Source organism: Portunus trituberculatus, chromosome 16, assembly GCF_017591435.1.
Source record: "Portunus trituberculatus isolate SZX2019 chromosome 16, ASM1759143v1, whole genome shotgun sequence".
Lineage (NCBI taxonomy): Eukaryota > Metazoa > Arthropoda > Malacostraca > Decapoda > Portunidae > Portunus > Portunus trituberculatus.
In genome coordinates, this window is record NC_059270.1 from 3845309 (window position 1) to 3859375 (window position 14067).

General features: G+C 41.2%; 1 protein-coding gene across 12 annotated transcripts in view; it reads left to right on the forward strand.

Moving 5' to 3' along the window:
• LOC123504494 (ubiquitin carboxyl-terminal hydrolase 47-like) overlaps window positions 1-14067 on the forward strand; it is a 45123-nt gene that overhangs the window by 24367 nt on the left and 6689 nt on the right. For all 12 annotated transcript variants that reach the window (XM_045255058.1, XM_045255061.1, XM_045255059.1 and 9 more), the window contains 16 exons: window positions 634-2832; window positions 3135-3423; window positions 4334-4509; window positions 5044-5218; window positions 5725-5846; window positions 6355-6548; window positions 6933-7125; window positions 7630-7845; window positions 8374-8547; window positions 9270-9449; window positions 9723-9930; window positions 10223-10458; window positions 10950-11073; window positions 11226-11473; window positions 11738-12171; window positions 12297-12432. In XM_045255058.1, the coding sequence (XP_045110993.1) occupies window positions 634-2832; window positions 3135-3423; window positions 4334-4509; window positions 5044-5218; window positions 5725-5846; window positions 6355-6548; window positions 6933-7125; window positions 7630-7845; window positions 8374-8547; window positions 9270-9449; window positions 9723-9930; window positions 10223-10458; window positions 10950-11073; window positions 11226-11473; window positions 11738-12171; window positions 12297-12432 (5304 nt within the window). The remainder of the gene's footprint in view (window positions 1-633; window positions 2833-3134; window positions 3424-4333; window positions 4510-5043; window positions 5219-5724; window positions 5847-6354; window positions 6549-6932; window positions 7126-7629; window positions 7846-8373; window positions 8548-9269; window positions 9450-9722; window positions 9931-10222; window positions 10459-10949; window positions 11074-11225; window positions 11474-11737; window positions 12172-12296; window positions 12433-14067) is intronic.

The window sequence follows — 14067 nt, forward strand, 5'->3', positions numbered from 1 at the left end:
CTACACAGGGAAGGAGCATTACTGGTGACAACTTCTTGGTTCATAAATGTTGTCCTGAGCTACAGTCTTGAACAGTGTATCTGCTCTACATGTTCAGTGAAAATATTCAGTTTTGCTGTCGAGTTTTCATTTTAGGAAAGTTATTCATGTTCTCTCTTACGTTTCCAGCACCCTTCAAGTTTCCTCTATGACCTCATATCATGTATACTGTATATATTAATGTTTCCATCAGATGTTTATTTTTCTAACTAACAGATTCAGTGTGGTCTTTCCTGATGCTTGTTGTGTGCCTCAGATGCCTTGGTCAGGGCTTGTGCATGCTGCATCTTTTCCTAGCAGCTTTTATCCCCTCTTTGGTTGGTACATTTAAAAGGAGGATTTATTTGTTTATTTATTATATTCTTTTCAGAAATATATGATTAATTCTTGAGATGAGCAACCTCTAGAATCTAGATGAATGAGAGTTGTAGCATGCTCTTAAATATTGGTATCGGAATGCAGCACGTTGTTTCTTCAGACTTTTCAATTATAATTTTGAAATGCAATGTGCATGTCTTGCAATGGGTTGTCTTTCATATTTTAATGGATTTTTTTTTTTTTTTTTTTTTTTTTTTTTTTTTCTTTCAATCACAGACTGAAAGTGTTGAGGATGGAGGTGGTGGCAGCAGCAGTGGTGGTGGAGATGGTGGTGGAGGAGGCAGTGGAGGAGGAGGTGGTGGTGGAGCAGCAGATCGTTCCACCAGCGGCCGTAGCGGTGGCAGCAGTAGTGGTGGAGGAGGGACTACCAGTGTGGCGGAGGAGGCCTCGACGAAGGTGGCTCGGGTAAACGCTGGTTCATCTACTGTGCAGGAGAGCAGCATGGCGGAAACCACCACTACCAGCCGCTTCTCCACTGCCACCACCAAGGTCAAGACAATTAAGATTGTCAAGAAGACAAGTCCCCTCATTGCCAGTGCCATCTCTGACCTCAACAGCCGTGCTGAGGCATCCCTTGGCGGTGCAACTCCTCGTCGGCCCCTCGCTGGCGGATCCAAGAAGGTGGTGCGCTCCATCAAGATCCAACAGGAGACACCAACTACTACAAAAACAAGCAACAAAGATGTATCCAAAGCCAATGATGGAAAAGTTATTGATGTGAAGGTGAAAGAAACAAAAGTGGAGGTTGTGAAGGTGTGTGACTCGAATTCAAAAGAGACTAGTGCAGCTGGATTATCAACCAGCTCAGCAGTGAGTAGTGAGAACACACAAGAGGTGCCTAGCAAGGCTGTGACTGTAGGCAATGCTCAGTTGAGTGAGATTGAGGCTTCAAACAGTACAGGTAAAGTCATTCCCATTATTAGAAAGGCTTCCCCTGGTCCCAAACAGCCATCCAAAGTGGGAACAACTGGTAAAGCAAGTAAGAGTCTTAATAATGCAAAGGAGGCATTGCGACCTAAACGTCAGTCTTCCCCATTGTCCAAGACAGAGGAGTCTGTACAGACCAGTCAAGATGCTCCTCAGACTGAACGAACCAGACTTCCTAGTGAATCTGAGAAGGTTGCAGTGGAGCCATCACTCAACAGTACAGCAACTGAAAATCCTGAAAACTCCAAGGTAGCAACTGTTTCTTCCTCAGCATCTGTGTCTTCCTCTTCTTCAGTGTCCTCCTCTGCCTCTACAGCCTCTGTTTCCTCCAATAAGACTGTTAAGGCCGTGAAGGTGAAGAAGCCAGCCAAGACAAAGAAACAGGAGTCAACTGAAGTGGCACCTGATGACACTACCACCACCACCACCACCACCAGTGAGACAGCAGCATCAGAGAGATTAGGCCAGAAAAAAGAAAAGGTGACAAATGATTTAGAAGGAAAGGCAAGTAAAGGAAAAGATGACAGTACCAAAGATAAGGTGGAAAGTGATGAAAAGATAATAAATATAGAAAATGGATTGGAAACAAAAGCGGTCAAACCAAGTAATGAAAGTTGTGTGGCAGAAGCTAAAGACAACAAAACAAAGAATGAAAGTAAAGAAACAGATAAAGATATAAAGAGTAAAAAGAAAGAGAGCAAAGCAAGCTGTGATAATGTAAATGAAAAGGAAGAAAAAATAGAAAATGACACTAGCACGTCAAAGGTAAAAGAAGATGAAGCAGAAAAGGAAACTAGTGAAAAGATTGAGAGCAAAGATGAGGTTAATGAAGTTACAACTTTAGCAAGGAAAGGGGAAGGAATTGAGGTGGAGAGTAAAGCAGAAGACATTAGGTTAACAAATGGTGAGACAGGAGAACATGAAAACAACCAGGAGCAGCAGCAGCAGCAGCATTCACAGGAAAAAGATGTAACACCATCAGTCACAAAGGTACCACCAGCAATACCACCACCACCACCACCTCCTCCTCCTCAAAGCCCCAAGAAGAACAAACCTATTGGCAAAGTGAAAGCCAGAAAAGCTGTCACCACCGAAGATAATACCACAGAAGATAGTCAGACCTCTGTACAAGAGGCAACGGCAGTACCAGAGATCAGTGTGAGTGGAGCAGCAGCAGCATCCGGTGACATGCCCAAGATAGACATCAACGGTGAAGGTGAAGGTAATGGGGAGGAGGATATCCCGGTGACTAAAAGGGAGTCAGGTGCTGTAGCTGACTGGGACCCCAAAGATACAGAGGAGCCAGAGCTGGATAGTGTGTGTGTGGTGGTACGTGACATGAGCGGCTACAATGCCAGTGTCAACCAGGTCACTCTAGCCATGTCTACACAATCCACCTGTGGCCAGCTGATGGCAGAGGTGGGACGGAGATTCAAGTACGACCCAGACTCTTTCTCCCTCGTGCTGCAATGTTCAAATGGCGAGCAGGTGAGTGGTGGGTGTTTTTGAGTGTTTCTTGGGTGTGTAACAGTAGGTGAGGTGATGTCTTCCATTGGGCATTAAGTTGGAGAATAGGTTTTCTACAGGCTGTTTAGCATAGGTGAGTTAATGTATTCAATAGGTGGTAGTGAATGACATCAAAGAACATGTTGTTTTAGGAAGGTGAGATGTGATATGTTTTAGAAAAGTTGATTTTGGAAGATAGTGTACTACAAATCTCCAAGCCAAGGAGGAAGTTATGGAATGCTGTTGGTGGAGAGTATTTACTTACTTAATACTTATTTCTGAAGGTGGAGGTTGAGAAGATGGAGGCAGAGAGAGCCCTTGCCCACGCCAGGTTCCGAATAGAAGGCTCAGCTCGAAACAACCTTATCCTTTGTGATCTGGGCGGCCATCCACCCCGACAGACTGATGACGATGACCTTACCTTGGGAGCATCAGCTTCACCCTCCATCGTTACCATCCCTCCCAACAGCATTTTGAATGCGGCGTTAGAACGTTCTATAATTTCTTACGACACCCCTGCCACCACGTCGGACTACTCTTCCTACTCCTCACCACTCATCAAACATGACTCTGGTCAGTACTGGGCCACACTCCTTCCTTCAGGTGACATGAGGCTTCACTCTATTAGCTGCTGCATTTCAACAGGAGGTATTGGAGGAAGCACAAGCTATCAGTTATGAGGGAGATGAGTGTGGTAGATTTAGTACTTTTACTTCTGCATCTTTTGAGGTTTTGATTAGTAAATTAGGTTAAAATTTTTCAGTATTGGGAATCATATGTATAAGAACCATTAGTTTATTTGTGTTGTTAAAACTTTCCAGACTGATGTAGGTAGGAGGGCAATGCACCTGATTGTTGGATCACTCTGTCACATGTCTCCTGGCCATAACCAAGCAACTCACACCTCTCTCCAGTACTCCCATAAAAAAAGAAAAAGAATTTGTTATTAATTTAAAATTAACTCTATATTTTAACAGTAGTGCCAAGAAGTAGATTCAATTAGTTCATTGCACACTATTTTTCTATTATACATACTTGAATAATGTTTTTATAAGTGAAAGAATAATACTCCCTTGCTATAGAGTATATATCAATAGATCTAAGAAATCATTTGTGAGATTTTGTCAGCGCCCTCAAACTATTGGATTGTTAGTCATCATGATGCCTTTGATCTACTGGGCAAGTGAATGAGATCACTGCTGCATATGTTTGATGAAGGAACAGTGGTTGTTTGAGATAAAGCATAGCTGGGATAACTTGTCAACCATTTTCTCTATGGTGGTTGGTGGAGTAAAAGGCAAGATAAAACATGAATTGACTTGGTAGTATCCTGTCCTTTTATTTATTTTCCCACAAAGGATGCATTAAGATCACTGTCAAATTAAAGAATTTTAGTGAGTTGCAAGGATGAAACAATAATATAGCAATGTGTGGCTTCATAACTACTAACTTGGCTGACTTTCTTTTTCTTATCCTTCCATAGGTTTTGTAGGGTTGGTGAACCAGGCCATGACTTGTTACCTTAACAGTCTGCTGCAGACTCTCTTCATGACTCCAGAGTTCCGCAATGCCCTTTATCAATGGGAGTTTAAGGGCAGTGAGGAAGAAGCGTCTAAGAACATCCCTTGTCAACTGCAGCGGCTCTTTCTTCAGTTGCAGGTGTGTTGTAGAAGGGAGTGGGTCTTGAACATTGGTGTGGAAATTTGTGATGTCAGTCTTTGAAAGGAAGGAAGTGGATTAATTATAGACCTAAGGACACTAGACACATTGATGTAGGGAAGTAATGATGGGCAGATTGTGGGGTTTCATTGTGTGGAAAGGAAAGGAATGACGAGGAATTTGAAAAGGTTGTTGGTATTTTGGAGTGAAGGATAAATTTCTATACATATGGCAAACTAAGTATGGAATTAGTTCTGAGAATTGATCTGTAAAGTAGAGAATTTGACTAAAGCATTGCATATAATATAGATGTATAATTTGCATTTCATCATACTTCTAAAACACACACACACACACACACACACACACACACACACACACACACACACACACACACACACACACACACACACACACACACACACACACACACACACACATGAACAGTCAATCATAACATAACTCAGTCAAAATTTTAGGAACAGCCATATCTCCTTCTTCATTCTCATGCACTGCACTATTTATCATTGCCAGACCACCACCAAGAGTGCTGTAGAGACCACTAAGCTGACACGCAGCTTTGGGTGGGACAGCAGTGAGGCATGGCAGCAGCATGACATTCAAGAGTTGTGTCGAGTAATGTTTGATGCGCTGGAGCAGTGCTTTAAAAACACACATCAGTCTGACCTCATCAACACACTCTATGAAGGTGAGCAGTGACAGTCCATCCTATTTTATTATTGCTCTGTGTGTGTGTGTGTGTGTGTGTGTGTGTGTGTGTGTGTGTGTGTGTGTGTGTGTGTGTGTGTGTTTTCATACACTTCTATCTCCATGTTTACTATTCTCCAGTTTGATGTCCAATATTGTTTCCCTTGCAATATATTCATAGTTATTTTGAGTTCATTCTAACTCCACCTCTTGCTCTGACTGTTACTGCCTCTACTTGGGAAACTTAATTTCTAATAATTCAGTTAGCACTATTTAATCATTTGGTGTTTCTTATTTTTCTTATGTCACCTAACATCAGTAAATCCTTTCTGATCATTCACATGTTTACTGCAAAGATTGGGCTGGACTTGTCACTTGTATTACATTGTTCAAAGTATATACTGCAGATATGCTTAGTTTTATTCTTAGGAAAAATTATATTGCTGATTAATAAATCATTAATTGACATGAATATACTCATTAATATTGATTGTCATGTTTTTCCAGGGAAGATGAAGGATTACGTGAAGTGTTTAGAGTGTGGCAATGAGCGAGCACGAGAGGACACCTACCTGGACATTCCTCTCCCTATCAGGCCCTTCGGCTCCACCTCAGCCTACAAGAGTGTGGTGGGTCATCTTTCATTATCATCATTATCATCTCCTCATACATAGAAATTATGATAGTTTTCAGTAAACATCCTTGGTTTCTTAGTGATGATAATGGATGTGTCATGAAGTTATCCAAGTCGTATTACTAACATACAGTAGATGTAGCAGTCAATAAAAGAAAAGTAATTATGGAAAGTCTAGTTGAGATCCTCTGAAATTAACTGAATTTATGGAAATTGGGTGAAATATTGAATAAAGATCAAAGAATGTAAAGAAATAATTAGATATTTTTATTCTTGTGCTTCATCCTTTTGATTTGAGAGAAAGTCAAATAGTATATGAAATTATTATATTTGATTTCTGTTTTCTTACATATGTATACTGTGTAAGGGGACAAGCTCTTAATCTTTGTTATGGCTGGAGGGATATTTTCAGAAAAGAAATACATATCAAACATCTTATGTTATTACAAAAAAGAACAAAAAGATGTTATTGATCTCTGATTTAAGTGTTCTTTCACTGACAGGAGGAAGCATTGCGGGCATTTGTGTCACCAGAGGTGCTGACAGGCAACAACCAGTACAAGTGTTCGCGTTGTGATGCTCTGTGTGACGCTCATAAGGGTCTCAAGTTCACTCGCTTCCCTTACCTGCTCACAATACACCTCATGCGGTTTGACTTTGATTATCAGACTCTGCACCGCATCAAGCTCAATGATAAGTGAGTGGCTCTATTCATCTTGTTTTATTAGTGTGTTTCCTTGTACTGAATTTGACTCAAGTGAGAGTTTGTTGATGAATGTGTATTCAAGCTCCTTCTGCAGTGATTATGTTTTTGTGTTTTAATGCATAGTTTATAGAATAGTGATGTAGTGATTGGCTGTTAATGATAGGATTTGTAATTTATGGCAGAAAGTATTGTGGCATCTGTTTGAAATGTACATATGTGCTGTGTAGTTGTAAATCAAATTGTTAGGTTAAGAATGCTTCTTTTTAATTTTATGTTGCACATTTCACCAGATTGTCTCCTTCCTTCCCTTAAATTTGAGGCAGTTCAGCATTGAAAATGTAAAGATGTTGATGTTGATGCTATCCTCCTTTTCAGAGTGATCTTTCCAGATGTGCTGGACCTGAACCACTTTGTTGATGGTGACGCAGGGCTGAGGGGAGAGGAAGGAGGGGACAAGCCTGCCAGTGGTGTGGATGACTCCTCCACCACTGACTCTGGCTCTGCCCTGGATGCAGAAGATGCCTCTCTGGAGAACACCTCTGCCTCCCTGCCAGAGAGTGACAATCAGGTATAGAAGATGAAGTCAATATAATGAAAGGATTCTGAGCTCAATTTGTGTAATTTAATTATACACTAAATATAGACTGAGTTTTAAGTTTTGATCAAATGTAGTAGATAGATTATAATTAGTTTACCTTTTGTTTTTCTTGTATCACACAATCACTTGTACTAGGATTCCTGATTTGCAAGTACAGCAGGTTACCAGACAACAAACATGATTCATTCCAATGTAGTTTTGGTCATGACAGGTGTGCAATTTGGTGGCTGAAGAACCTGTGGGGAAAAACTTATTAATTCCATGTGACTAAAACTAATATGAAAAAAATATGCCACGATTAATAGAAACCCCTCAAAATGATCACCTTTGCATTACTACGGTTGAGGCAGAACAGCAGATAGGTTTATACAGTATCCCTTTTCTAATGAATGATTCTTTGATGTCCCCTTTTGCATATTGAACATACCTTGGCTGTATTTTACTTGAAACGAAAATCTTAATTGGAAATGGCAGGAAGAAGATGAAGGCATAGATGTGAGCAGCAGCAGTGCATACAACAATGAACGTAATCGTTCCTGGGGTGCCGCGAGTGGTGGGGGACCCTACATGTATCAGCTGTTCTCCATCATGGTCCACTCAGGCAGTGCTTCAGGTGGCCACTACTATGCCTACATCAAGGACTTCACCAGTGGGGAGTGGTACTGCTTCAATGACCAGAGTGTGACCAAGGTATGGAAAGGAGCCATGAAGATTTAGGAAGAGGAAGGCATTGCATATATTGACTTGATAGTAGTGTATATTGTAGGTAGGCTTATGGATTTGTACCATGTTTGTTAAATTCATCAAGGTAAATATTAAGAGTTTTGTGACAATAACCAATAACCACTGGTTTACAGTAGACTCTTTCTTGTTCAAAGTAATTGAAAGGAGATAGAGTGATGGTGAGAAGGTGTCTGAATAAGCCTCATACAATCAGAACTTCAGTTTGGATTACTGAAAGTTGTCAGAAAATATGAAGTTGCCTGAAGCAAGTCATATTGTCTGAAGTTGTAATGATGTGGGATCAAGTTAGAGTCTTTTTATTGGGTCCACTTGACTGAGGTTGCAATCTTTGAATGACTTAGAAGTATATTGATGTACCAGACTTACTGCACTCCTGTTGACTACCATTAATATGGAGATGTACCTTAAAAGATTGTCATTTGAAAATGACCCGTAATGTTCTTTACTTCATGAAGTTTGTTTTTCTTGTTTCAGATTACATACGATGACATCCGCAAGACATACGGTGGGAGTGGTTCTTCACGGAGTGGTGGTTACTACTCAAGCTGGAGTTACAGTGCCAATGCCTACATGCTCATGTACCGACAGGTGGACCGTGAACGTAATGTGTATTCCCTCACCACCGAAGAGTTCCCTCAGCATATCACGGTAGGCATATGCTACTGATCATGACGTCACTTAGCACCAGCACCAGCATAATGGTTGTAATAACATTCTTGTTATTTCATGTGTGATTGTTTCATAGCAATACAGACAAACCTCACAAGTGAATGTGTGTATGGGACAGTACTTATGTGGCCCAGTTTTCAAACTGTACACAAGATTTGTAACACTATTCATGCTGAATACACATATGCACTGCTTAGCACAAACACAAGTGATGTTATAGTGTTTCAGATGTTATCCTTCAGAGAAATATGATGCACAGAGAGGATACAATCCAAGATAATTATGCACTTCCTCTCTCCCTCTACACACACACACACACACACACACACACACACACACACACACACACACACACACACACACACACACACACACACACACACACTTTTTAGAAAAGTTAGATAAAAGTAGATATGGAGACAGGTCATTATGAGCCCTACTCAAACCCTGTAATATACAACTAGGTAAATACAACTAGATAAATACACACACACACACACACACACACACACACACACACACACACACACACACACACACACACACACACACACACACACACACACACACACACACACATACACACACACACACACACACACACACACACACACACACAAAAAAAAAAAAAAATTGTCTCTCTCTTTATTTATTTATTTATTAGTCTCTCTCTTCTCATTATATCCATCACCATCTTACAGGATCTCATTAAGAGGATGTCAGAAGAGGAAGCAGCCGAGCGTGAACAGAGAGAACTGGAGCGGTCCACGTGTCGCATCAAGCTGTTTTGTCGGATACCTGGTCAGAGTCAGATGGTTGAGCGCAAGCTTAGAGTGCACAAGTATTCCACCCTCACTGATACCACCCTCCAGGCTTACAAGGTGAGGGAGGAGTGGGCCCACAGTGGTGATGCTTTTTTGAAGTGTAATTTGTAAAGATTTTGGCTCTATTGATGTTGCTGTATTTAAAGTTTAATTGCACAGATCTATGGCTACTTTGAGTTACTCTAGCAAGTCTTTCTGTTTCTATTTGTCTGCTATAATTTTTTCTCCTCTGTTTTTATATATTATTGGAACAGTGGCTTATCTTAATTTCCTTATTGAACCTCTCTATGCCTTATTGATAGTGATCTTTGTTCTCCCTGACACCAATAGGAGCTTGGCCTTGAAAACATAGTGCCTCTGGAGCGATGCCGCCTGGTGAAGTATGAGGAGTTCCATGAGAGTCTTGAGTCCTCCTTTGAGGGGCAGGAGAATGAGCCTATGTATGAAGTTCTCGGGGGAGTACGCACATCATACAAATTTGACCTCCTGATGGAGATTCGTGATGAGGACAAGCAGTTTGAAGTGTACAAACCAGGAGGTGAGTCACTATTACTGACCATGCCTTTTCTCCTAATTTTTCTTAGAACATGGTGCAAATGTCAGTGCCAGTGAGGTGTGGTATGAGGCCAATAGAACATTTTCAGTTGAACGGCAATGTATGAAAATTATGAAAGGGGGTATTGGCAAAAGAAGAGAGAGAGAGAGTGTGTGAGGGCAAAAGATTGCTCATTGAATACCAAGTGGTTGTGTTATGAAGTGATGTGTTAGTATATATGTATTTGTTTTATATACATTACACTTAATCCATTGATGTTTGTTTGTCCAATCAGGCACAACCATCAAGGCCTATGTTGTGAACCTGAGCACGGAGGAGGTGGAGGGTCCTTTCACACTGAGGGGAAGCTTGTGTATGACTGTGCAGGACCTGAAGGAGATGCTTGGCCGTTCCCTCGACCTTAACCATGAGACAATGCGGGTGGTGTTTGAACGGTACTATAATGACCTTCGACCCCTCACATCTGACATCAAAACACTAAAAATGGAGGGTTTCTACAGATCTAACAAGGTGAGTAGCACACACACACACACACACACACACACACACACACACACACACACACACACACACACACACACACACACACACACACACACACACACACACACACACAGGAAACAGATGGTATAAAAATAGAACCATTTATACTTCACAAATGGGAGTATTGTAAATATTTTATCTTGAAGTATTAATCTTGAAGAATCTACATTTTTTACACTCCTTTTTCTTTTGTTCATAGTTATGTATTTCTCTCTCTCTCTCTCTCTCTCTCTCTCTCTCTCTCTCTCTCTCTCTCTCTCTCTCTCTCTCTCTCTCTCTCTCTCTCTCTCTCTCTCTCTCTCTCTCTCTCTCTCTCTCTCTCTCCCCATTAAGATTCAAATACTTGTCAGGTGTTTTATTTCCAGTGCTTGAATCTTATAATGTCACGAAATGTTTTAAATATTTTATTTGGAATTATGCTGTACCTCATCTTCTCCCCTTTTTCCTTTATTTGTTAGGTTTATGTGGAAGCTTCAGGAGAGGAAGCTGTGGACTTCTTCACTGGGTCTCAAATGTATAGCATCCTTGATCGCTATGAGAACACCATTACTCTTTATTGTCCACTGCCTGATACTTCTCCAGGTAAGGCTGTTACTGAATTGAGATTTTATTCTTCCTTTTCACATAAATCTTTAAACTTTATTGATCTATTTGTTTGTGTTGTAACATTCTCTTATGGTATGATTTAAAAATTGTTATTGAATTGTAATCCCTCCTTTTGTTTCCTGCTGCAGAAGCTTTGGAGGAGCTACAAATTCCACCTTACAAGGAAGAAGTAGTAGAGGCCACAGCTGAGACAGAAGGACCATGTGGTACAGTAACAGCTGATGAACTCACCACACCTCCCACTACCACCACCACCACCACTACAGCCGTGGCTACAGAGACCTCTGAAATTACTTCTTCCAGTGCACCACCACCTGCATCATCCCCTGCCGAGAGTGCTGCAAGTCCTGCCAGTTGTTCCAGCAAAGACAGTGGGGTGAGCTGTGTGTGTGCGTGCGTGAGTGTGAGAGTGTGTGTATTTATCTTCTACCTTCCCACTATCAATCAATTAATACACTAGGATGTCTTACACTAGAGATCCCAGACAAAGCACCACACGTTCATTCACACATCATGGACACTCTTGGCTGGTATTGATTAAGAGCAGCATTAAGTGTTGCTTCTCTTTTACTGACATGGACTTGTGTACACCATCTTTTTGGGCTTTCTGTGTGTCTTACATTTGATCACCTTTCCACAGATCAGCAGCAAGGGAGGTATCACTGATACTGGCAGCAGCAGTGATGGTAGTGGCACTATTAGCAGAGGGAGCTCTCTTGTCAGCCCTACCTCCTCCTCATCTTCTTCCTCCCCCACCACTTCCACTTCCTCTCCTTCTTCCTCATCTTCCTCATCTTCCCCATCTTCAGTCACCCAACAAACCTCACCACAGCAGCAGCACCTTCCTTCTCCTTCCCCTCTAGCTGTAAATACCATCACTACCATCACCTGTGCAACTCCCTCCTCCACCCCAACTGCCTCCCCCACTGCAGCTTCCACCACCCTAGTGTTGGGGAACTGCAGCGATGGAGAGGACGAGGGGATAGCTGATGCAGACAGCGGCACTGGTTCCTCACATGTAAACAGTGACCAAAGTGCTAGTGAAGATTCATCTCTCACTAGTGATAGCGACAGGTATGGTGTGTGTGTGTGTGTGTGTGTGTGTGTGTGCGCTTGCTCGCTTGCTTGTATCATGTGCAACATTGGCATATGTAAGAAAGACCCATCCTTTTTTTAGGTTAATAAATCTTATATTCCAGAACTTTGGTTGGTGAACCACCTGAGGATCGTCTCTCAGACACCAGCAACAGCCCTGATTACCACAATGTGTCTCCACCCACTGACCCTGTTGGTGCCGCAGCAGCTGCCACCTCTGCCACCACTGCAGAGGCCAAGGTGTGTAACAGAAAGCCTGGTGAATCAAAAAAGTCTGGTGTGTCTCCACCATCAGATCCTTGATAAGAAAAAAAATTAGTTTGAATAGGAGACTGGTTGTTGGGGTTTATTATTCTTACATACATGTTCCCAAAAATTAACATGTTTGTTTGAATTATAATATTGACATAAGGAGATATTTCAAAGTAAAGTTATTGGCAACATTAATTGCTTGTTATAGATGAAGTGAAAAGTTCATAGAAAGCTTGGATTTTCAAAAGTTCATAGATTATGTTCTATAACTCATAAGATTGTAAGTGTCTTAGAAGTACTTTTTTATTATCATTCTATCATTTTTGCTTAATCTGAACACCTGAACTTGGTGTTTTCAGGATTGAATGATAATAAGATTGATCAGAGTTCTTGAAACTTGTCATGTTTCTATTATTTTCAAAGTTCAAATAGTCTGAATCATAATCGTACAGCACTTTTTTTTTTCTTTTATTCTTTTTTCTTCCCATGGCTTCATCACATCCAAAGTTCTTATAACATTTAGTGTGACCTTTTTTTTTTATTTATTTATTTTTATTCCTTTACATATAACTTTTCCAGTTTTATTTTATTACTTACAGCATCCCCAAGTTTCATGGTATTTGAGTTTTGCAGTCCTTGAATTTCATGCTGGATCCTAAATTCTTGTAATGCCAACTTTCACACATTGTGTGTGGGTCATGCATTTGTACCATTGGTGTCACAGATAACAAAAAAATAAATACATTCATGCTGTGTATTGCATACACTTCTCCGTTCAGTTCACATACTTAAACACAAGTTCTTTATGTAGATAAACCACTTGTTAGCTAAAACATTGTCACTCCATATTGCATGTGAGGAAAGGAGAAAGGAAGATCACTAATAATACACTACATTACAAAAAAAAAAAAAAAAACTAACAATTTTAGATGAAATGTTACTGTGCTACCACACTGTCTGATATGAGGGCAAATATACACATACTCAGTTTTAGGTACATACACACATACACATGCACACGCACATGCACACACGCACACACACACACTCCACGTAGTGTAGTGGTTAGCACACTCAGCTCACAACCAAGAGGGCCCAGGTTTGAGTCCCAGGAGCGGTGAGGCAAATGGGCGAGCCTCTTTATGTGTAGCCCCTGTTCACTTAGCAGTAAATAAGCACAGGATGTAACTCAAAGGGTTGTGGCCTCGCTTGCCCGGTATGTGGCTTGTGGTGTGGTCTCAGTCCTACCTGAAGATTAGTCAGCATGAGCTTTGAGCTCTTTCTGTAGGGGAAAGGCTGGCTGGGTGACCAGTAGGCAATGGTGGTGAATTACAATCACACACACACACACACACACACACACACACACACACACACACACACACACACACACACACACACACACACACACACACACACACACTTTTAGATTGAGTGGTGCTGCATTACTGCACTGCCAAATCGTGCTGTGACTGTGTGGACAAAAGACAATGACTGTCACCAGTGTAAGCAATACAGCTGTCATGAATAAGCAACTTTATAGTTTTGCAGTATCCCAAGTTTTGTGATCCTCAAGTTTAGCACTATGGCTTATGGAAGGGAGTGGTCACATAACTCGAGAGT